The sequence below is a fragment of the Durio zibethinus genome, chromosome 15 (assembly GCF_047325235.1).
Source record: "Durio zibethinus cultivar Kanyao isolate XHJ-2024 chromosome 15, ASM4732523v1, whole genome shotgun sequence".
NCBI classification, from domain to species: domain Eukaryota; kingdom Viridiplantae; phylum Streptophyta; class Magnoliopsida; order Malvales; family Malvaceae; genus Durio; species Durio zibethinus.
The window spans coordinates 21,027,470-21,045,216 of record NC_143176.1 but is presented as its reverse complement, the minus strand read 5'-3'; the positions used below and the strand labels follow the sequence as shown (position 1 = coordinate 21,045,216).

General features: G+C 29.5%; 3 protein-coding genes and 1 pseudogene across 4 annotated transcripts; 2 read left to right on the top strand and 2 right to left on the bottom strand.

The window, feature by feature from the left end:
* Positions 1-2,865: 2,865 nt before the first annotated feature.
* Positions 2,866-5,093, top strand: LOC111302108 (uncharacterized). Of its 2 annotated transcripts, XM_022898045.2 has the most exons (3): positions 2,879-3,052; positions 3,170-3,288; positions 4,727-5,093. In XM_022898045.2, exons 1-3 carry the CDS (start codon positions 2,971-2,973, stop codon positions 4,838-4,840), a joined length of 315 nt encoding a protein of 104 aa, XP_022753780.1. In that variant the 5' UTR covers positions 2,879-2,970; the 3' UTR covers positions 4,841-5,093. The 2 variants fall into 2 exon arrangements, with proteins under 2 accessions (XP_089600894.1, XP_022753780.1); XM_089744768.1 differs by having other exon boundaries at positions 2,866-3,288.
* A 146-nt stretch (positions 5,094-5,239) lies between these two features.
* On the bottom strand, positions 5,240-5,871 carry LOC111302107 (GABA transporter 1 pseudogene; annotated as a pseudogene).
* Positions 5,872-6,270: 399 nt separating this feature from the next.
* Positions 6,271-8,286, top strand: LOC111302455 (uncharacterized). The gene is made up of 3 exons (XM_089744252.1): positions 6,271-6,301; positions 6,435-6,553; positions 8,036-8,286. The coding sequence occupies exons 1-3, from the start codon at positions 6,271-6,273 to the stop codon at positions 8,147-8,149; spliced, it is 264 nt and encodes an 87-aa protein (XP_089600378.1). The 3' UTR covers positions 8,150-8,286.
* Positions 8,287-8,413: 127 nt separating this feature from the next.
* Positions 8,414-13,103, bottom strand: LOC111301303 (GABA transporter 1-like). Its single transcript, XM_022896879.2, has 7 exons — positions 12,690-13,103; positions 11,885-12,115; positions 10,290-10,387; positions 9,999-10,185; positions 9,799-9,929; positions 9,058-9,291; positions 8,414-8,971 (listed from the first exon to the last, which is right to left on the bottom strand). The coding sequence occupies exons 1-7, from the start codon at positions 12,811-12,813 to the stop codon at positions 8,591-8,593; spliced, it is 1,386 nt and encodes a 461-aa protein (XP_022752614.2). The 5' UTR covers positions 12,814-13,103; the 3' UTR covers positions 8,414-8,590.
* Positions 13,104-17,747: the final 4,644 nt, after the last annotated feature.

Sequence of the window (17,747 nt, the reverse complement as noted above, 5' to 3'; positions counted from 1 at the left end):
TACTCGTCTAAATAAAATCGTTTAATAAAAAAAAAAACGGAAATTAAACACCGAAGCAAATGATCGAATTGACTCAGTATCAACGAGGCAACTCAGAGTTAATCCTGTTCATGGTTGTTCTTAATGACCCAAAGCCCCAAAGAGTTAAAAATATTTTAGCGGGATTACCCGCCAAATATATCTTTTTTAAATCTTTGATATCGGGGTGTTGGATTAATCTGTTAATGGTAACGGTCACTATCTACGAATGTGGAGATTAATTTTTATTAGAATGCTTGTAAATACATCACAAGAATTACTTTTCACATTTTTTTAATTATTTTTATATAAATTTATTTTAACCTTTTTTTTTACACTCTTTATCACTTTTAAATTTTTAAATTTGTAAATTCAATAATTTTTATAAATTTTTTAATTTGTATATCTGTAACCTCTTAAAATTTTCGTATCAGATCATTAAAATAAAAAAAAAAAATAAAGATCTTCATGTATAATTTTTATCTATCAAATTATAAATGAATTTATAATTATTTAAAATAATTCATACTTTTTTTAGCGTTGTGAAAATTCTTTTGGATATGAGTTTTTTTTTTTTAATTGATTTTTTTTTCTAAACTATAATTTAACCTTTTATTTAGTTTATCGGATATGAAAATTCAATAAATTATAAAATTCTTTGGGATTTGCATATTTAAAAATTTTAAAATTGAAATGAAAAAAATATGATTAAGTAATTTTATTTATAGATAATTTTAAAAGCCAATAATGAATATGAAGAAAAAATGGAGATGTGATTAGGAGCTACTTTTTTAATAAGGCGTTAATGATAGTAAATAATTATATATTCGATACTATGCCATTTGTTTATATTGAATTTGTATATTTAAAATTCGATAATTAATGGATTTAGATAATAAATTTATTATATATGATGAATTTAGATATGATTCGAATAATATATTTTAAGAATTCAATATATAAATCTATTTAACTTTTAATGAATAGTATCGGATATTTAAATTAATATATAAAATCAATGTCCGTTTTTATTTGCAAAATATGTTTTTTTTTTTTAAGCTTAGCAAACAACATTTATTTCTTATTAATTAAAAGTAAATTTGAATTTTAAATTTAATTATTATTTATTTTATATTTTGGTAAAAAACTAATAAAATATTTTAATGGATTAGCATATTTATAAATAATATTTATTTAAATGGATTCGAATTTAGATAATAAAATAAAATTTAATCAAATATTTAAATAGATTAAAATATTATGAAAATTAAATAAATTTGGATACAAATACTTAAAAAATAATGAATATTCTCTATAATTAAATTAAATTATAATTTTATTAACTAATGCTTTTAAGACGTTCTCCAGAGTTTGCTAAATTATAAAACAACGGATAGCACACTTTTTTTATACAATAGACAGAGCTCATGTGTTTGGACCAATGTCTAAGCCCATGTTATACTAATTATAAATTTTATTGTATTTTTTTTTAGTTCATAGTACAATTATTATTTAAATTCCATTCATTCATATTAAATACTACTACATGTGAAACATTGCAAATTTGATATAAGAAACAATTATCACTAATTCTTCAATGAAATTTCAAATCTATTGGCTAGTTTGGGGCTGTTCTTTAAGATTTAACCTAAATTATACCCAATTGAAACCTACAATTAACCTAAATTATACTCAATTGAAACCTACCATAATTAAGGAAATTATATATATATATATTATATATATATATATGTGTTTTAAGATCATAACCATTAAGCCAAATTCATTAAATTTATTGTGATTAAAATCTTAATTTCAAGGTTTCGTATTTTAATTTTAAAAATAATGTAAAACATTTATTGAACTTTTTCTTTTAAAAATTTGTGACATTCAAATGTCAAATGCATTTCACACAAATATATATATGTCTATAACTATTGATAGATTTACTAATTTTATGGTGTTTAGAAAAAAATTTCATTTAATTTTTTTTTTCATTTTTGGGTGTTCAATGAAAATTTTTTCTTTAAAATTTATTATTTTTCAATATATGAGTATTCATGAATACCTTTTCATGAATTGTGTATCACTCAGATCCACTTACATTAGTGTAAATATCACATTCTTTTATTATCATTGGATAAAAATTAAATTTATAACTCATTTAAATCAAAATAATATTTTTAAATTTAATATATATATAACATACATATATTTTTGTCCATAAAATTTTTATTGATCGACACATGTCTTATTTAAAAGGTAATGTTTGGTATTTCTTCTTTGATTTTAATGTTTTAGTTAATTTATATAATTTCACTTATTTGATATGCATGTTTAAACCATTATTAGTTAATGTTATTATTTATTATTTAAAGTTATATAAATTTAACTTTTCTTGAATTTAATCGTTTATAAATCCATAATATACATTAACTCGATTAATTATAAAATAACTCATGTTTTATGTCATTTAACTTTTAAATTTAGTATAAAAAATTGTAAATTAAATCAAATTTATATTAATTTAACAATTCATAAATTTATCCATCATCAATCTATAGTTTCCATTAACTCAATTAACTGAGTTTAGTGCTTATTATAAATTTAACATATTTATCTTTTTGTCAATTTTAACATATTTATTGAAAATATAAATATTTATGAATCAAACTAAAATTGTTATATTTCATTTTGTTTTTTAATATTTTAATGCAATATTAATTATAAATTTTTAATTTTTAATTTTTAATTTATGCATCAACGGAATTTTAAATGAATAAATTTATTGATTCCCAACCATTGAATATTAAATAAAAGTGTTCGTGGGCTTTGGGCCTACTAATTCAAAGCTGGTCTGAGCTTTCCCATCATTATTTTTTTTCCTGAGCAAAAGAACAGGGAAGAAGAAGACCGAGGACAGCTAGGTCGGCGGTTGAGTTTTGGTGGAGAATGAGTGCGGAGAAGGAATCCTCTGTTCCGCGGCGTCGCTTATCCTGTACCAAGTGCTTCGACGCTCTCTGGTTTTGCTACTGTACGCCGTCTTCTATTTCCCTTAGTTACAATATCAAAGAATCTCAGTTTTCCCAGCATTTTTTTCCCGATTTATTGGATTCATATAATATATATTTTTTGGTAATTCAATGGGCAGCTCCGGTTCATCAAATGCAACAATATTATAGAGTAGGAGTTCTTGACAATTGTTATGGAAAATGGAATGCTCTTTGGGATTGTTTGTACTTGAAAACCAAGTCCTCTTCTGAACTCCAGGTATTTTTTTCTCCCCTTTTTTTTAACATATTATAAAAATTTGTTAGACTGATTCGCGTAATGACTAAGAGATAAAGGATGTGTTTGTTATTCAAGATTATGATAGGATAAGATAATATGATATTATGAATATGATTAAATTAAATAATCTCATCTTATCTTGTGTTTGATGTGTGTAAGGATTATGATAGGATAATTTATTTATTGATCAAAATTATCCTTTCTCAAAATTTATACTATTCAAATTATTAATATAGTTTTTAAAGGTATAATAGGAAATGTAAGATTAATGTTATGGATTAAAATATAATCCTCTCCACTTTGGGAGGATTGAATCATTGTATACCAAGAGGATGATTAATCCTTTTTGTAATCTTATCCTTTTCTTTAGATACAAACCAAATATTATCCATCGTTCTATGCACCAAACATTACCAAAAGCTCTTGGAATTGTTATTTTTAATTGCAAATGCATTGCCAAACAAGTTACACAAGTTTGATCAAAACCCTAATTGCGGTGAATTAGTTATCAATTGCAATGCCAAACTGGGCCTTAGTTTACGATCCTAAGTGCGCGATATTTATAGATTGTATATGATGCCATAGAACTCTGAAGCATGATGAAAAAGATGTAGAAATGTCTGGTGTCAATGGTTAGTGACTGTGGAGTTAGTTTTCGAATGCTGCAAATTCATCTTTTCTATGATGAATGATGAAAAGATTCAAGATATTTAGCAAAGTTCAAAGGATTTTAACCTCAACTATGGTAACTATAAAACAAGACAAAGTGGAAAAGAAAAGATGACTAGAAATAGGGTTGTAAGCATAAAGGGGTATTGCAAAGGAACTTATGAGAGTGGGAGAGAATCATCATGACATTAGTTAAAGAGTGATGCATTTGTTGTAGATGCTAAGTGGTTGATATAATTAAGGTACATAGGATCAGAATGTAAGGAGTGTTGAAAATCTAATGCATATTTGGTTTTGAGAACTTCGGGAAGCAATTACGGTGAGAATAAGCGTTAAGTAAATACAATTATTTTCTAGGTGAAGAGGTAAGACATCAATATTTTGCCTTGTTAAGTAGAAAAAATGAAGCCTCTGCATCCTGACGCATGTGATGGTGAAGACTGAAGAGAGTGAGTGATATGGCCAAAACTTAAACGAGTCTGAAGGCCTAAGCTTACCTGTTATATGGAGTATATGATAGTGTTTACACTATACAATTCTTTTTTGGGGGACTAAGAAAACATAGCATTCTTTTTGTGAATGCTAAATATGGTGACATTCATGTGAATTTAACGATGGTTGAGGAGCTGTAGAGGTTTAGTGAATACTTAAGTAATTGGTTTTTCTACCTAGAAAAAACTGCAAACTGCACTTTCATTTTTACCTAGTGCTCTGTTCCAAAAGTAATGAACTAACCTGCTGAACACAGGAAATTCTGGAAGCTCGTGAGAAAGCTAAGTCCCACATTTGGACTTTTCGGACACCTGAAGAAGCACAATCTTATTGGCAGCAGGAATTTGGACATTTAGATGATAAGGATTGACAAATGTGGAGATGCTTTAGAGCTTTCTGCAGAATTCTTTTAGCAGTATTACATCTTCATTGCTCCATCTCAAACTTTGTGTCATAGGTCTGAAATAAACTGTTATTTGTTTTTTTCCTTAAGCTTCTGTTGTTACCTGAGTTAAAAATATATGACTCTTTTTGGCAAGAAGGAGCTGTTGATGCACTGATAATCTTCTGATCTGAACTTGTGAAAAATTCAATGACAAGCAAACTGTGGTTTAAATTCTCTATTAATTTCATTTATATCAAATATTTTGATTCTTTCTGCAGCTTTATTGAATTCATTTTATAGGTTTGGGGCATCGGAAGATTGCTTTTGTCAATAATAACCATTAAGTAGATATAAGGCCAGCCAGTGATATACTTTGCTTGATCATCATATATTAGCAAATAACCGGTAAGTTGTGGCATCAATACTTATTTGTCTAATTGCTGCAACTGCTGCTATGACTCCCACTGCTGAGAAAACCATTGTAATGGTCATATTCAACCAAAAACTGGGACTCCGCTTTGATGGCTTAAATGTCAAGCTGAAGAAAACAACAGGTAAGACGAAGTCGAGGGGCAAGAAACCAAAAGCTCCAATGACTGAATTGATGTCTCCAAAAAATGGAAGCATTGCTGCAATTGTTGTTGCAATAACAACAGAAAATAATCGAGAAACTACCCTTGGGATAACATTACGCGCAGAGAACTCATTGAAATTTGGATCTGTAAATGTTGTTTCAAGCACTTCATTTGTTGGCTGCAAATAGACCTGTGACAGAAACCACATCACTGAATGAATGAACCAAATATGTGAATAATGAAAAAGATAGGGGGAAATGGAAGGAATGTTCTCACCACACCAACTGCTGATAGTTGGAGAATGGTGAAGGTATTTGTCATCAAGATGAACCATCCTGGCACCAAGGGTTTCCCACCCCCCAAGAAATTGCTGAGTACAAGACTTTGAGATTCATTGCCAAATGCCCAATAACCAGATATGGCAACAGTGAAGAAAGTCATGATAAGTACAGTGTAACAAATACATAACCCTTTGAACATCTTCCCCTTCACTGGTGGTGCAATAGTTGCCTGAAATCAAATTTATACACAAGTTTGTTACCTTTCCAGCATTACTTAAATCTGTTAGAGGAGTATTTTTGGTCCAGAGAGCAAATTGATCTTTTTTTTCATTAGAGATTATCAGTAAATAATTATGGATATTTTTTATTTTTGAGCCACATACAATGTTACATCAATTTGATTACATCACTATTCTATCTTATAGACCTCTCACTTTTCCCCTATAAATAGAGCTATCTAAGTACTATATAATCTAATATAATTTTTTCCTTTACTTTCCTATATTTCTCTTCTTTCAACTTCCGTTAAGTTACTTCTAACTTGAGAGTTGAAACACAAATGCGAGTAACATTCTTATCTTTACTCTTAAGTGCTCTCTTTTTCTTATAATTTCAATGTGTTTACCCCCGACTCGAAGCTTGGCATAAACAAAATCATTCCAAATTTTGATAGTTCAATATTGGATTTATATAATATATATTTTTTGGTAATTCAATGGGCAGCTCCTGTTCATCAAATGCAACAATATTATAGAGTAGGAGTTATTGATAATTGTTATGGAAAATGGAATGCTCTTTGGGATTGTTTGTACTTGAAAACCAAGTCCTCTTCTCAACTCCAGGTACTTTTTTTTCTTTTTTTTTTACATATTATAAAAATTTATTAGACTAATTCTAGTAATGAATAAAAAGTAAAAGACGTGCTTGGTACACAAGATTATAATATGATAAGATAAAATAATATTATGAATATGATTAGATTAAATAATATCATTTTATATTGTGTTTGATGTGTGTAAGGATTATGATAGGATAATTTATTTATTGGTTAAAATTATCTTTTTTTTAAATTAATTTATTTATCGGTTAAAATTATCTTTTTTTTTAAATTTATACAATTTAAATTTTTAATATATTTTTTAAAGGTGAGACAAGAAATGTAAGATCAATCCTATAGATTAAAAAATAATCATTTTCACTTTAAGAAGATCGAATCATCTTGTACTAAGAGGATGATTAATTTTTTTTGTAATCTTATAAATTTTTTTTTAATACAAACTAAACATAATATAAAATAATTATCATCCTATCCTATCTATTGTTCTATCACCAAACATTAGCAAAAGCTCTTAGAATTGTTATTTTTAGTTGCAAATGCATTGCCAAACAAGTTACACAAGTTTGATCAAAACCCTGATTGCGGTGAATTAGTTATCAATTGCAATGTCAAACTGGGCCTTAGTTTACGATCCGAAATCCTCGATATTTATAGATTGGAAGTCTGAAGCCTCATGAAAAAGATGTAGAAATATCAGGTGTCGACGGGTAATGACTTTGGAGTTACTTTTCGAAGGCTGCAAATTCATCTTTTCTATGATGAATGATGAAAAGATTCAAGATATTTAGCAAAGTTCAAAGGATTTTAACCTCAACTATGGTAACTATAAAACAAGACAAAGTGGAAAAGAAAAGATTACTAGAAATAGGGTTGTAAGCATAAAGGGGTATTGCAAAGGAACTTATGAGAGAGAGAGAATCATCATGACATTAGTTAAAGAGTGACTGCCTTCGTTGTAGATGCTGAGTTGTTGATATAATTTAGGTACACAGGATCAGAATGTAAGGAGTGTTGAAAATCTAATGCATATTTGGTTTTGAGGACATTGGGAAGCAATAATGGCAAGAATAAGCATAAGTAAATACAATTATTTTCTAGTTGAAAAAGTAAGACATCGATCGCCTTGTTGAGTTGAAAAAAATGAAGCCCCTGCTTCCTGATGCACGTTCTGGTGAAGACTGAAGAGAGTGAGCGATATGGGGAAAACTTAAACGAGTCCTAAGGCCTAAGCTTACCTGTTATATAGAGTACGTGATAGTGTTTACGCTATACAATTCTGTTCTTGGGGACTAAGAAAACATAGCATTCTTTTTGTGAATGCTAAATATGGTGACATTCATGTGAATTTGACGATGCTCGAGGAGCTGTAGAGGTTTAGTGAATACTAAAGTAATTGGTTTTTCTACCTAGAAAAAACTGCAAACTGCACTTTCATTTTTACCTTGTGCTCTGTTCCAAAAGTAATGAACTAACCTGCTGAACACAGGAAATTCTGGAAGCTCGTGAGAAAGCTAAGTCCCACATTTGGACTTTTCGGACGCATGAACAAGCACAGTCTTACTGGCAGCAGGAATTCGGACATTTAGATGATAAGGATTGACAAATGCGGAAATGATTTAGAGCTTTCTTTGGAATTCTTTTAGCAGTATTACATCTTCATTGCTCCATTTCAAATTTTGTGTAATAGGTCTGAAATAAACTGTTATTAAGCCTGCACATTGTAGCTGAGTTTTCTTGTTTTTTCCTTAAGCTTCTGTTGTTACCTGAGTTAAGAATACATGACTCTTTTTGGCAAGAAGGAGCTGTTGATGGACTGATAAACTTCTGATTTGAACTTGCGAAAAATTCAATGACAAGCAAACTCTAGTTTAAATTCTCTATTACTTTCATTTATATCAAATACTTTTATTCTTTCTGTAGCCTTATTGAATTCATGCTATAGGTTTGGGGCATTGGAAGATTGCTTTTGTTCACTAGTTAAATGAGAGTAATAACCATTGAGTCGATACAAGGCCAGCCAGTGATAAACTTGGCTTGATCATCATATATTAGCAAATAACCGGTAAGTTGTGGCATCAATACTTATTTGTCTAACTGCTGCAACTGCTGCTATGACTCCCACTGCTGAGAAAACCACTGTAATGGTCATATTCAACCAAAAAATGGGACTCCGCTTTGATGGCTTAAATGTCAAGTTGAAGAAAACAACTGGTAAGACGAAGTCGAGGGGCAAGAAACCAAAAGCTCCAATGACGGAATTGATGTCTCCAAAAAATGGAAGCATTGCTGCAATTGTTGTTGCAATAACAACAGAAAATGATCGAGAAACTACCCTTGGGATAACATTACGCGCAGAGAACTCATTGAAATTTGGATCTGCAAATGTTCTTTCAAGCACTTCATTTGTTGGCTGCAAATAGACCTGTGACAGAAACCACATCATTGAATGAATGAACCAAATATGTGAATAATGAAGAAGATAGGGGGAAATGGAAGGAATGTTCTCACCACACCAACTGCTGATAGTTGGAGAATGGTGAAGACATTTGACATCAAGATGAACCATCTTGGCACCAAGGGTTTCCCATCCTCCAAGAAATTGCTGAGTACAAGACTTTGAGATTCATTGCCAAATGCCCAATAACCAGATATGGCAACAGTGAAGAAAGTCATGATAAGTACAGTGTAACAAATACATAACCCTTTGAACATCTTCCCCTTCACTGGTGGTGCAATAGTTGCCTGAAATCAAATTTATACACAAGTTTGTTACCTTTCCAGCATTACTTAAATCTGTTAGAGGAGTATTTTTGGGTCCAAAGAGCAAATTAATCTTTTTTTATTAGAGATTATCAACAGATAGTTATGAATACTTTTTATTTTTGGACCGATCTGATTATACAATTTCACATCAATTCGGTTACATCACTATCATAGCCCATAAATGTACCTTTCACCTATAAATAGAGTCATCCAGGTACTATCTAATCTAATATAATTTTTTTCATTTTTTTTTTCTTCATTCAACCTCTATTAGCTTACTTTTAATTTGAGAGTTGGAACACAAATGCAAGAAACACTCTTATCTTTACTCTTAACCGCTCTTTTTTTCTTATAATATCAATGTTTTTACCCCCAACTCGGGGCTTGGCATGAACAAAATCATTCCAAATTTTGATAGTTCATTGACATTGCAGTTGAAACTGAGGATCCGGCTGGAAAAATTATGGGAATTGAACAAGTTCAAACCTGAATTTCTGGAATGATACCATTGCCAAAAGTTGTGGCAATAATGGCAATGGCATTGAAGATCCCAAACAATCGGCTTTCTGTGTCACCTTTCAGGCTATAATCTTTCTTTGGTCCCTTTGAAGAATTCCCTGGAAAGATTAATCCAAATTAATTTTATCAAACTGACGATGTAGTGAGTTTGTGGTCTGCAGAATTACCTATATATATGGAACCAGCAGTTGCGCAGGTGCTATAAGCGAGGCTTAGAATCAAGGATATCAAGTTAATATGCCTCAGTGAGTGAAAAGATGGGATTTGAGCTAAAATCAGCATCAAGAAACCAAATATAATCACAAATTCGTAAAGCTTCATGCTTCCGTTTGGTTCTGATAGCAAGTAAATTGCCTGCCAAATTGGAAAAGAGTTTGAAAATCTAAACCATTTAACTGTACTTCATAAGTGGCAACTTTAAAAATGGAAAAAAAAATGTGGGACGAATTGGAGCTGACCTTCATACATTGTCCTCCTAGAAGAGTGCAGCCAACTACAGCACCATAACAGACCATGAATTGAATTGGACCAACATAGAAGCGACCCCACCTTGGTCCTGAACAATATATCAAATTTAACAATAGTTATTAATCATTTTTTTGCCAAATATATATAGTTATCAAAGATTGAAAAGAGAATAAAAACTAAATATGATAATTTCAAACACAATATAAAAATAATATGAATAAAATATATTAAAATAATACAATTTAAAATTTTAATAAAAATCATAAATATGTTTAACAAAATAAAAAAATATTTTATATTTTTATATTAATACGAATTATGACACATAATTTTTATATAAAACACGATACAAATATAAAAATTATTAATATTTTATATAACACTAATACATAAATTACGACACTATCATAAACTAATTATTTGTAGCAAGACCTATAGGGTTTAATCATGTCACTAAGTGCCCATTTGAATTCCATCACACTTCTGTTATAATGTGATTAAATTTATCACATCATTAATTGAATCTAAATATTAATTTTAATAAATTTAATTTAACATAAATTTTTATTAAAATTTATTATTATTTTTAATCTAATCACAATCAATCTCATCAGTCTCTCTACTGAACGTAACTTTACAAACTAATCAAACTAATCAAAAACATTACGGTTTTCCCAATTAAAACAGAGGCTCCTTGGAGTTGCCGAGTTGGTGGAGTCCAAGTGTCAAACACTTCCATCACGTTAACCTAATATTTTTTGCACAAAAAACGTATGCTTTTTTTTTTCCCCATAAATCTACTAATGTCTAACCGTAATAAAATTATCTTTCTCAACCTTTTCAAATGCCTTCGCATCCAATATAATCCAATAAAATAACAGATTCGAACAAACACTTTAAAAAATAATATTAAATTATAAGTCATATGATCGCATGCTAGATATTTGTATCATTAATTGCTTGCTATAAATTGAGATGAATTGTACGGTACCATATTAAATTGAACCATTCATCCATTGACAAGTGTAATGGTCTTTAATGAGGTCTATTATTGAGGTGGCACATAGATATTGTGACCATGGATTTTGGCTAAACTTGATCATAGGCATTTAAGTTCGTTCATTTGACTACATAGCACACCTTAAATTGATAATGACAATTGCATTAATAATGCAAAGAAAGAAGCAAGGTTCTCAATTTTTTTTAATATAAGATGTTGTAATTAGAAAATAAAAAATTATAAATATTAAAATTTAAGTTTTAAATCTATTAAATATTACTATTAATTACATAATTTAATTGAATTAAAATTAAAATTTATTAATCATTATATTTTTTATTTATCTCTCTCATTTCTTCATAAGAATAATTCTATATTGTTCCATATTTGCATACTAAATGTTAATTTGTTTTCAATTTCTCGACCTAATAACTAAAAATTTTGTTTTGAACTAAGATCGATTTCCTTATCAACTATATCGATCTTATGTAAAAAAAAAATTGTTAATCTAAAAATTTAAAATTCTTAAATTGATTTTTTGAAAGTATAAACATATTTATAGCAATATTAATTTCTGGTGCTTACCCATTATGTCATTGGCCATGTCTCTGAAACGAAGATGTCGACGACCCAATTGAGCATGGTGTTCAAGGACAAGAGACAACAAATTATAGGAATAGAAAGTGACCAAAGCTCCAATGACCAGACATAGAATTCCGGCAGCCCATCCGAGGAAGGTGAAAGCAAATGGGAGACTGAGAAGCGCCGGTGCAACAATTGATGTTGTCAAGTGGTAACCACAATGCACCCATGATCCTGTTCATTTTTTTTTTTTTTAACACACGCGTTATCAACAACATTAAGAAAATCAAACTCTGCGGTTCTCCTGGCTGTTATATACACTTCAGGTTTCCTGTTTTCTAATAAAATATTTTTATAATTCATATTGTCCGAATCTTATATTTATTAACGTCAATTTTTAAAAATGATCGCATGAATCGAATTAAGCTAAGAATTATTAAATTTTATGGATTTGTGATAAGATATGAGGTAAAACTCTGAATCAATATTTAAGTTGGAAAGGAAAACAAAAAAGAAAAAAAGTTATATATACAAGACAAAAGGAGAGAGTTGGATTATTAAAGAGAAAGCTTAAAGCTAGGATAGAAGATGATCTTGTTCTTCTGCTCTCTCTTTGGGTTCTGTTTCTTTTGGATTCATGAATTTAATTACTTTATATAAAAGATAAGGAGGAAGAAGAAGAAGATCAGGAGAAAGGAGAAAAAGGGCCAGAAAAAGATAGAAAAATTGAACATGTTGAAGATTTATTTTCTTGCAAAGCAATGAGAATGATTTATGATTTGGATGGGAAGGACAAGGAAGATAATACCTTTGGATTTAAGAACAAAGAGAGCTCCAGCATCAAGCTCCTTTTGTTGTTCAGAAACCTGCTTGACTTGATCATCTTTTCCAGCTGCATGCACTGCTATGGTGCTTGAAGCCAGAGTACTCATATCCCTCTTTATCTCTTAGTATAGCCACCAAACAAGACCGATGAACAAAATGATGGGGTGGAATTGAAGTCCCCAAATGGAGGAACTATAAAGTCTAAAGTCAACAAGGCTACAGTTACCTTTGAGAATGCTGATGCTAGCTGCTGCTGACCTGTTGCTTGATGCCCCTTACTCTTTTCATTTTATTTTATTTTTATTTTTGTATGACACTTTTGTTGTGTGAAAGCAAAGGCTTACTGAACATTCAAAGTTTCAATCTTTGAAAGGAGATCATGAAAATTCAAATGGCCAAACCATCTAGCATTTCCTAGAGCATATTATCTACCATCATTGTACGATAATTAATTAATCACAATTTTAAATTATATAAATTTATCAAAATTCTAAACAAAATTTATTTTTATAAATAATATACTTTTATATAATTTTTTTATTATAACTAAATAATTCTAAAATATATTAAATAAATTTTTTTTTGTATGCTAATATTCAAGATTCTAACAAAAGTGATAAAGAACGAATACTAAGTGTTAATGCATTTAGATTCGAATCTCTTCACGATTAATAAACGATCTATAAATTTAAAAAATTTATAAATAAAAATATAATAAATTCGTAAATTGAGTTAACGGTTTATCATTTAAAAAAAATTTTCTGCATTTAATGTTCATAAAAGGGTGTTGGTTCCGGTCATTGATTTTTCTTGACAAACATCTCCATATCTGGGTCCCCTTTGACAATTTTAGCCACATGAACATTTGAGTGGAACATATCTATTTATTTATTATTTTATAGTATTAATTTTACAGTAAGTGTATAAAATAATAATTCTTAATGTAATTAATCGAACGGTCATAATCAATTATTTGAACGGCGCAAAAACAAAATTACAATTGATATTCATGATCAAAATTTCACGGGACAAATTCAAAGTCGGATTATGTAAAAAAAAGATATGGTTAAATTCTTTGCATATGGAACATATTGCAAGAGAAACTATATGTATTACTATATATGGGACTTCATGTGTGCACAAAGATAAACTAATCAATAATTAATCAGATCAGCTGTCATGGGATTTCATAGGATATTGCATGCATCAGCAATCGGGGAATGACAGATCACAGGAGTGATACTGTCAATGCGCCGTACATGAGCTGTAATTGTACCTATAAAGAATTCAAACACTGCAATATTAATTTATGACAGCAAATCTGTACGAGATTTTGTCAATGATACAGATAAATTTATGGGTTAGCGAGCACGAGTCACGGCGGAACTTCAGTTCAGGCCACATTACTTAGCCCAAGCCCAAGTCAAAATGGAATGTACCGAATGAGTTAGGGGTCAATAGATCATAGTCCACTTTAAGATTTCAATGGACCATTTGACCTTGCCCTAATCCCATTTTTTTTTTCTCTCCAAAGGAAAACAGAGGTCAGCGATTTATGCATACCTTTTCGAATCTGCCCATCTTCCAATATCAAAAACAAGTTACAAGTTGCAGATAATATTGTAGTATGCATACTTTTTAGAATCAGTACGGTCCTCTGTCAGATTTCCAATTAAGGCTGAAAAACAGTTTAAAATTTTACTAAAAACTGTATATATATGGCAAAAAAAAATATATATATATATATATTTGATATATATGCACCAATTGTTATACAATAATTTTCATATTTTATATAAAACAAGCAGATACAAGAATTGCAAGATATAGAGCTAGCTAGTTGCAGATAATTAGGTCCAATCCAATTGCATTGAAAAAGAATCATGCACCAAAGATAACAAAAATGCATTTTTGCAATGAAGATATCAAATAGTATCCTGAAAATATGGAATTCTTATAATCTGTCCTGTGATGGATTACCAATTCGAGAGGTACAGCTTTTAGGTTGCTATCAATGTATCTCTTTTTATCGTTTGACAACAGCCTCGTTTGTTTTCATTCCCAAAAAAAGTACCATGATTTGCACATCTTAGGAACTCAACATGTTAATATTTGTTTTTTTCTTCCCCCTGATGAACATGGGTGAAAAGGGACAACAAATCATGGAAAATCCTGTCTCAATATGACAATAGGAGCTGGGGTTTCAAATCAATTTCAATAAAAGAACATTGAAAAACAAGCCAGTAAACCTATCTCTTTGAGAGGTGAGTTTGGACTGAAAATAATCAAATGAAAGCTTTTAAAAAACTTGGTTTTCATGTGTTTGCAATTATTATTATTATTATTATCATTAATTTTATATTTGGAATTTTTTTTTATTCTTAATTTATTTTTAAATTTGTTTATTCTGTTACATACGTGGTTGAAAAAAATATTATTCGTTTATGTTTTTTCGAATTTATAATCTCTAAGTACTAACTCCGATTACATATTAATTGATTCAAATGATAGTTGGTAATTTTCTATCTGGAGTTGATTCGGTTGAACAAGCAAAAAAAGCATAACTAACAAACGCTAATTGTGCCATTATTATCGCTTATTTATCCAAAAAAACATTTACGAAACAAGGCACTAAGGCAGCACTGCCCGGTTTCATTTTCAGAAAATCGAAGTGGGGGCATTTCATGGCTGATTTTGATGATATTTTTGCCCTCCTCCTTAACTGTCTCTGACTTTGGTACATTTGGTCTGATTTTATGTCTTAACAAAACATATAAATGTCGCAAATAAAAATTAAAAAGCTATTACTGATAAAATTTTGTCGGCAAAATTCTGTATAATTTCTTACTAATTGATTAATGTTGTCTGGTCTATGACTAGATTTGCTGGTGTTATAGACCACTAAACCCCCAGATGAAGAAAAAGCAAGAGAAGGAAAAAGGAAATTTGATAAACAATGCATGATTAATTAACTTTTATTTCTTTTTCATATGATGTCGATACGGTATCTTTGAATGCATGCTTAAGTTGGAGTTGATGGAAATTCCACTTACAAATTAAATTTTAGTATCGTATTTGGTAGGAAAGCATTTTTATTGGTATCAGGTATATTTTAACGATCATCCATCGACATCTTGACCGAGATTATTAATATTCACATATGATCTCAAGACAGATATTTATTTATTCAGTTAATCACATTATTCTTCATAAAATATAAAAGAAAAAACCAAATTAGGCGTGTAACTATTTTCAACATTTTACATTACTCTCTCTATTCTCTTTTGCTATATTGACTTTTCTCGGACTTTTTTTCCTTTTCCTCGAACACTTGATTGATTTTAACAGGGGTTTGGATCCTATCTCATTTTTTGTACAATATAATTAAGTTTATTGTATCATCATTTGAATTTAAATGTTAATATTAATGAAGTTCGTTCAACATAAATTTTTTTATAATTTTTTTTCAATCACAATTACAATAATTATTTTTTTTAATTGCAATCAAAACTCAACCTCTGAGCTCACATGGCTCCAGGACGCAATCATGCACTCATTCGATATCTCAGATCAGTTTAATAGTTATGGTTCACATTATTGTGAGGTATTATCCACTCTAATTCTTATTGGTCTTACAGTTTTATCCCACAAAAAAAACTTCACAATGAGAAGGCAGTGTAAACTTTTATATCCCAAAATTAATTTTAATACTCAATCAACGTGGGATTTCTAATTTTGTTTCAAGATTGTGATATCTTTTTCCATTTCAACGAGGGTCTATAATCTTTGGTGGTACATCACTAGTACCTCAAAAGCTGACTTTATTATCACTTATCACGAGTCGAAACTTAAACTCTAAGCTCATGAAGTTTTATGATACGAGCATGCATTTATCTAACGTTTCAAATCAACTTAACGATTATAGTTCATATCCTTATGAGGTATTGTCCACTCTGATATCTTTTTGATATCATAATTCTATCTACAAAAGACACATCACAAAGTAGAGTTATTATGGACCTTTATATTGTAAGATCAACTCTAATACTCAATAGATACGAGAATTTTTATTTTATTTTAAGATTGCGACATACTATATTTAATCTTACTGTTCATTTAAATGCATCTTTACCTTGAGAACGCATCCTGAAGTTTTAACCTAAGTGCTCTCTGACTTTTTATATTTGACAAGTCTTATACGTTAATCAACCCAGCCTCCAACTAGTCCAATTCTCATTGAACCCAGAAGTGTATCAAAAGTAACAATCAATTTCTCCTGAAAATGCCTCAGCTTATTACGTATAATAAAATAAAAATTTATAATATAATTTAAAGCTTAACAAAAATACTATCTAAGAGAAGGCGTGCTGATAAAAAAAATTTTATTTGTTCAAGAAGATGGAGGATAATGTGATAAGGGCCAATACTTAGCGTAAATTATGGAGCCAATAATTTGTAGATTATTATTTTTGCAACATTTATAAAGGGATGGCATCTGCTTTTTAAAGAAATTAAGAGAAACTTTAAAAAGCAGTAAAGTAGGTCAGTATTTGCTTAAAAGAATACAATTTAGAAGATTGAAAAAGTGGCATCTATTGGACTAAAAATTGTAGCAAATGTTGGGGCTGAAGAAGGAAATTTGCATATGGGATTGGAAAGAAGGAAATGTATGGAAGAGACTCAGAAAAGGATCATAGGCTGATATTCAGCATAAATGAAGATTAAGCATGAAGAAAAGAAAACAAACTTGGAATAAAGCAATTAAAAAGAAAAGGTCTTTAAATATTCAAAGTAGGTTGGAGAGGAAAAAGTGGGAATTCAGAACTGTTTCAAAGGATTCATCTCTAATTATTTCATATATATCTATGTTTTCTTTAAAAAAAAGATTATAAATGTTAAAATTTAAAAATGATTGCATAAATTTATTGAATTAATTTATAAATTTACAAATTTTTATATTTTAAGATTAAGTATCATTCCCAAAAAAATTATTACTTATTACAAAATTTTTAAATTTCATAACAATTGACACCTTTTCATT

Coding starts and splice junctions, on each gene's coding strand:
- LOC111302108 (XM_089744768.1), top strand. CDS start 2,971: ATGAGTGCGGAGAAGGAATCCTCTGTTCCGCGGCGTCGCTTATCCTGT. Junction 3,289..4,726: donor AGTCCTCTTCTGAACTCCAG/GTATTTTTTTCT, acceptor TGCTGAACACAG/GAAATTCTGGAAGCTCGTGA.
- LOC111302455 (XM_089744252.1), top strand. CDS start 6,271: ATGCGAGTAACATTCTTATCTTTACTCTTAA. Junction 6,302..6,434: donor ATTCTTATCTTTACTCTTAA/GTGCTCTCTTTT, acceptor TTCAATGGGCAG/CTCCTGTTCATCAAATGCAA. Junction 6,554..8,035: donor AGTCCTCTTCTCAACTCCAG/GTACTTTTTTTT, acceptor TGCTGAACACAG/GAAATTCTGGAAGCTCGTGA.
- LOC111301303 (XM_022896879.2), bottom strand. CDS start 12,813: ATGAGTACTCTGGCTTCAAGCACCATAGCAGTGCATGCAGCTGGAAAA. Junction 10,388..11,884: donor CATGGCCAATGACATAATGG/GTAAGCACCAGA, acceptor TATATTGTTCAG/GACCAAGGTGGGGTCGCTTC. Junction 9,292..9,798: donor GTATCATTCCAGAAATTCAG/GTTTGAACTTGT, acceptor ATTTGATTTCAG/GCAACTATTGCACCACCAGT.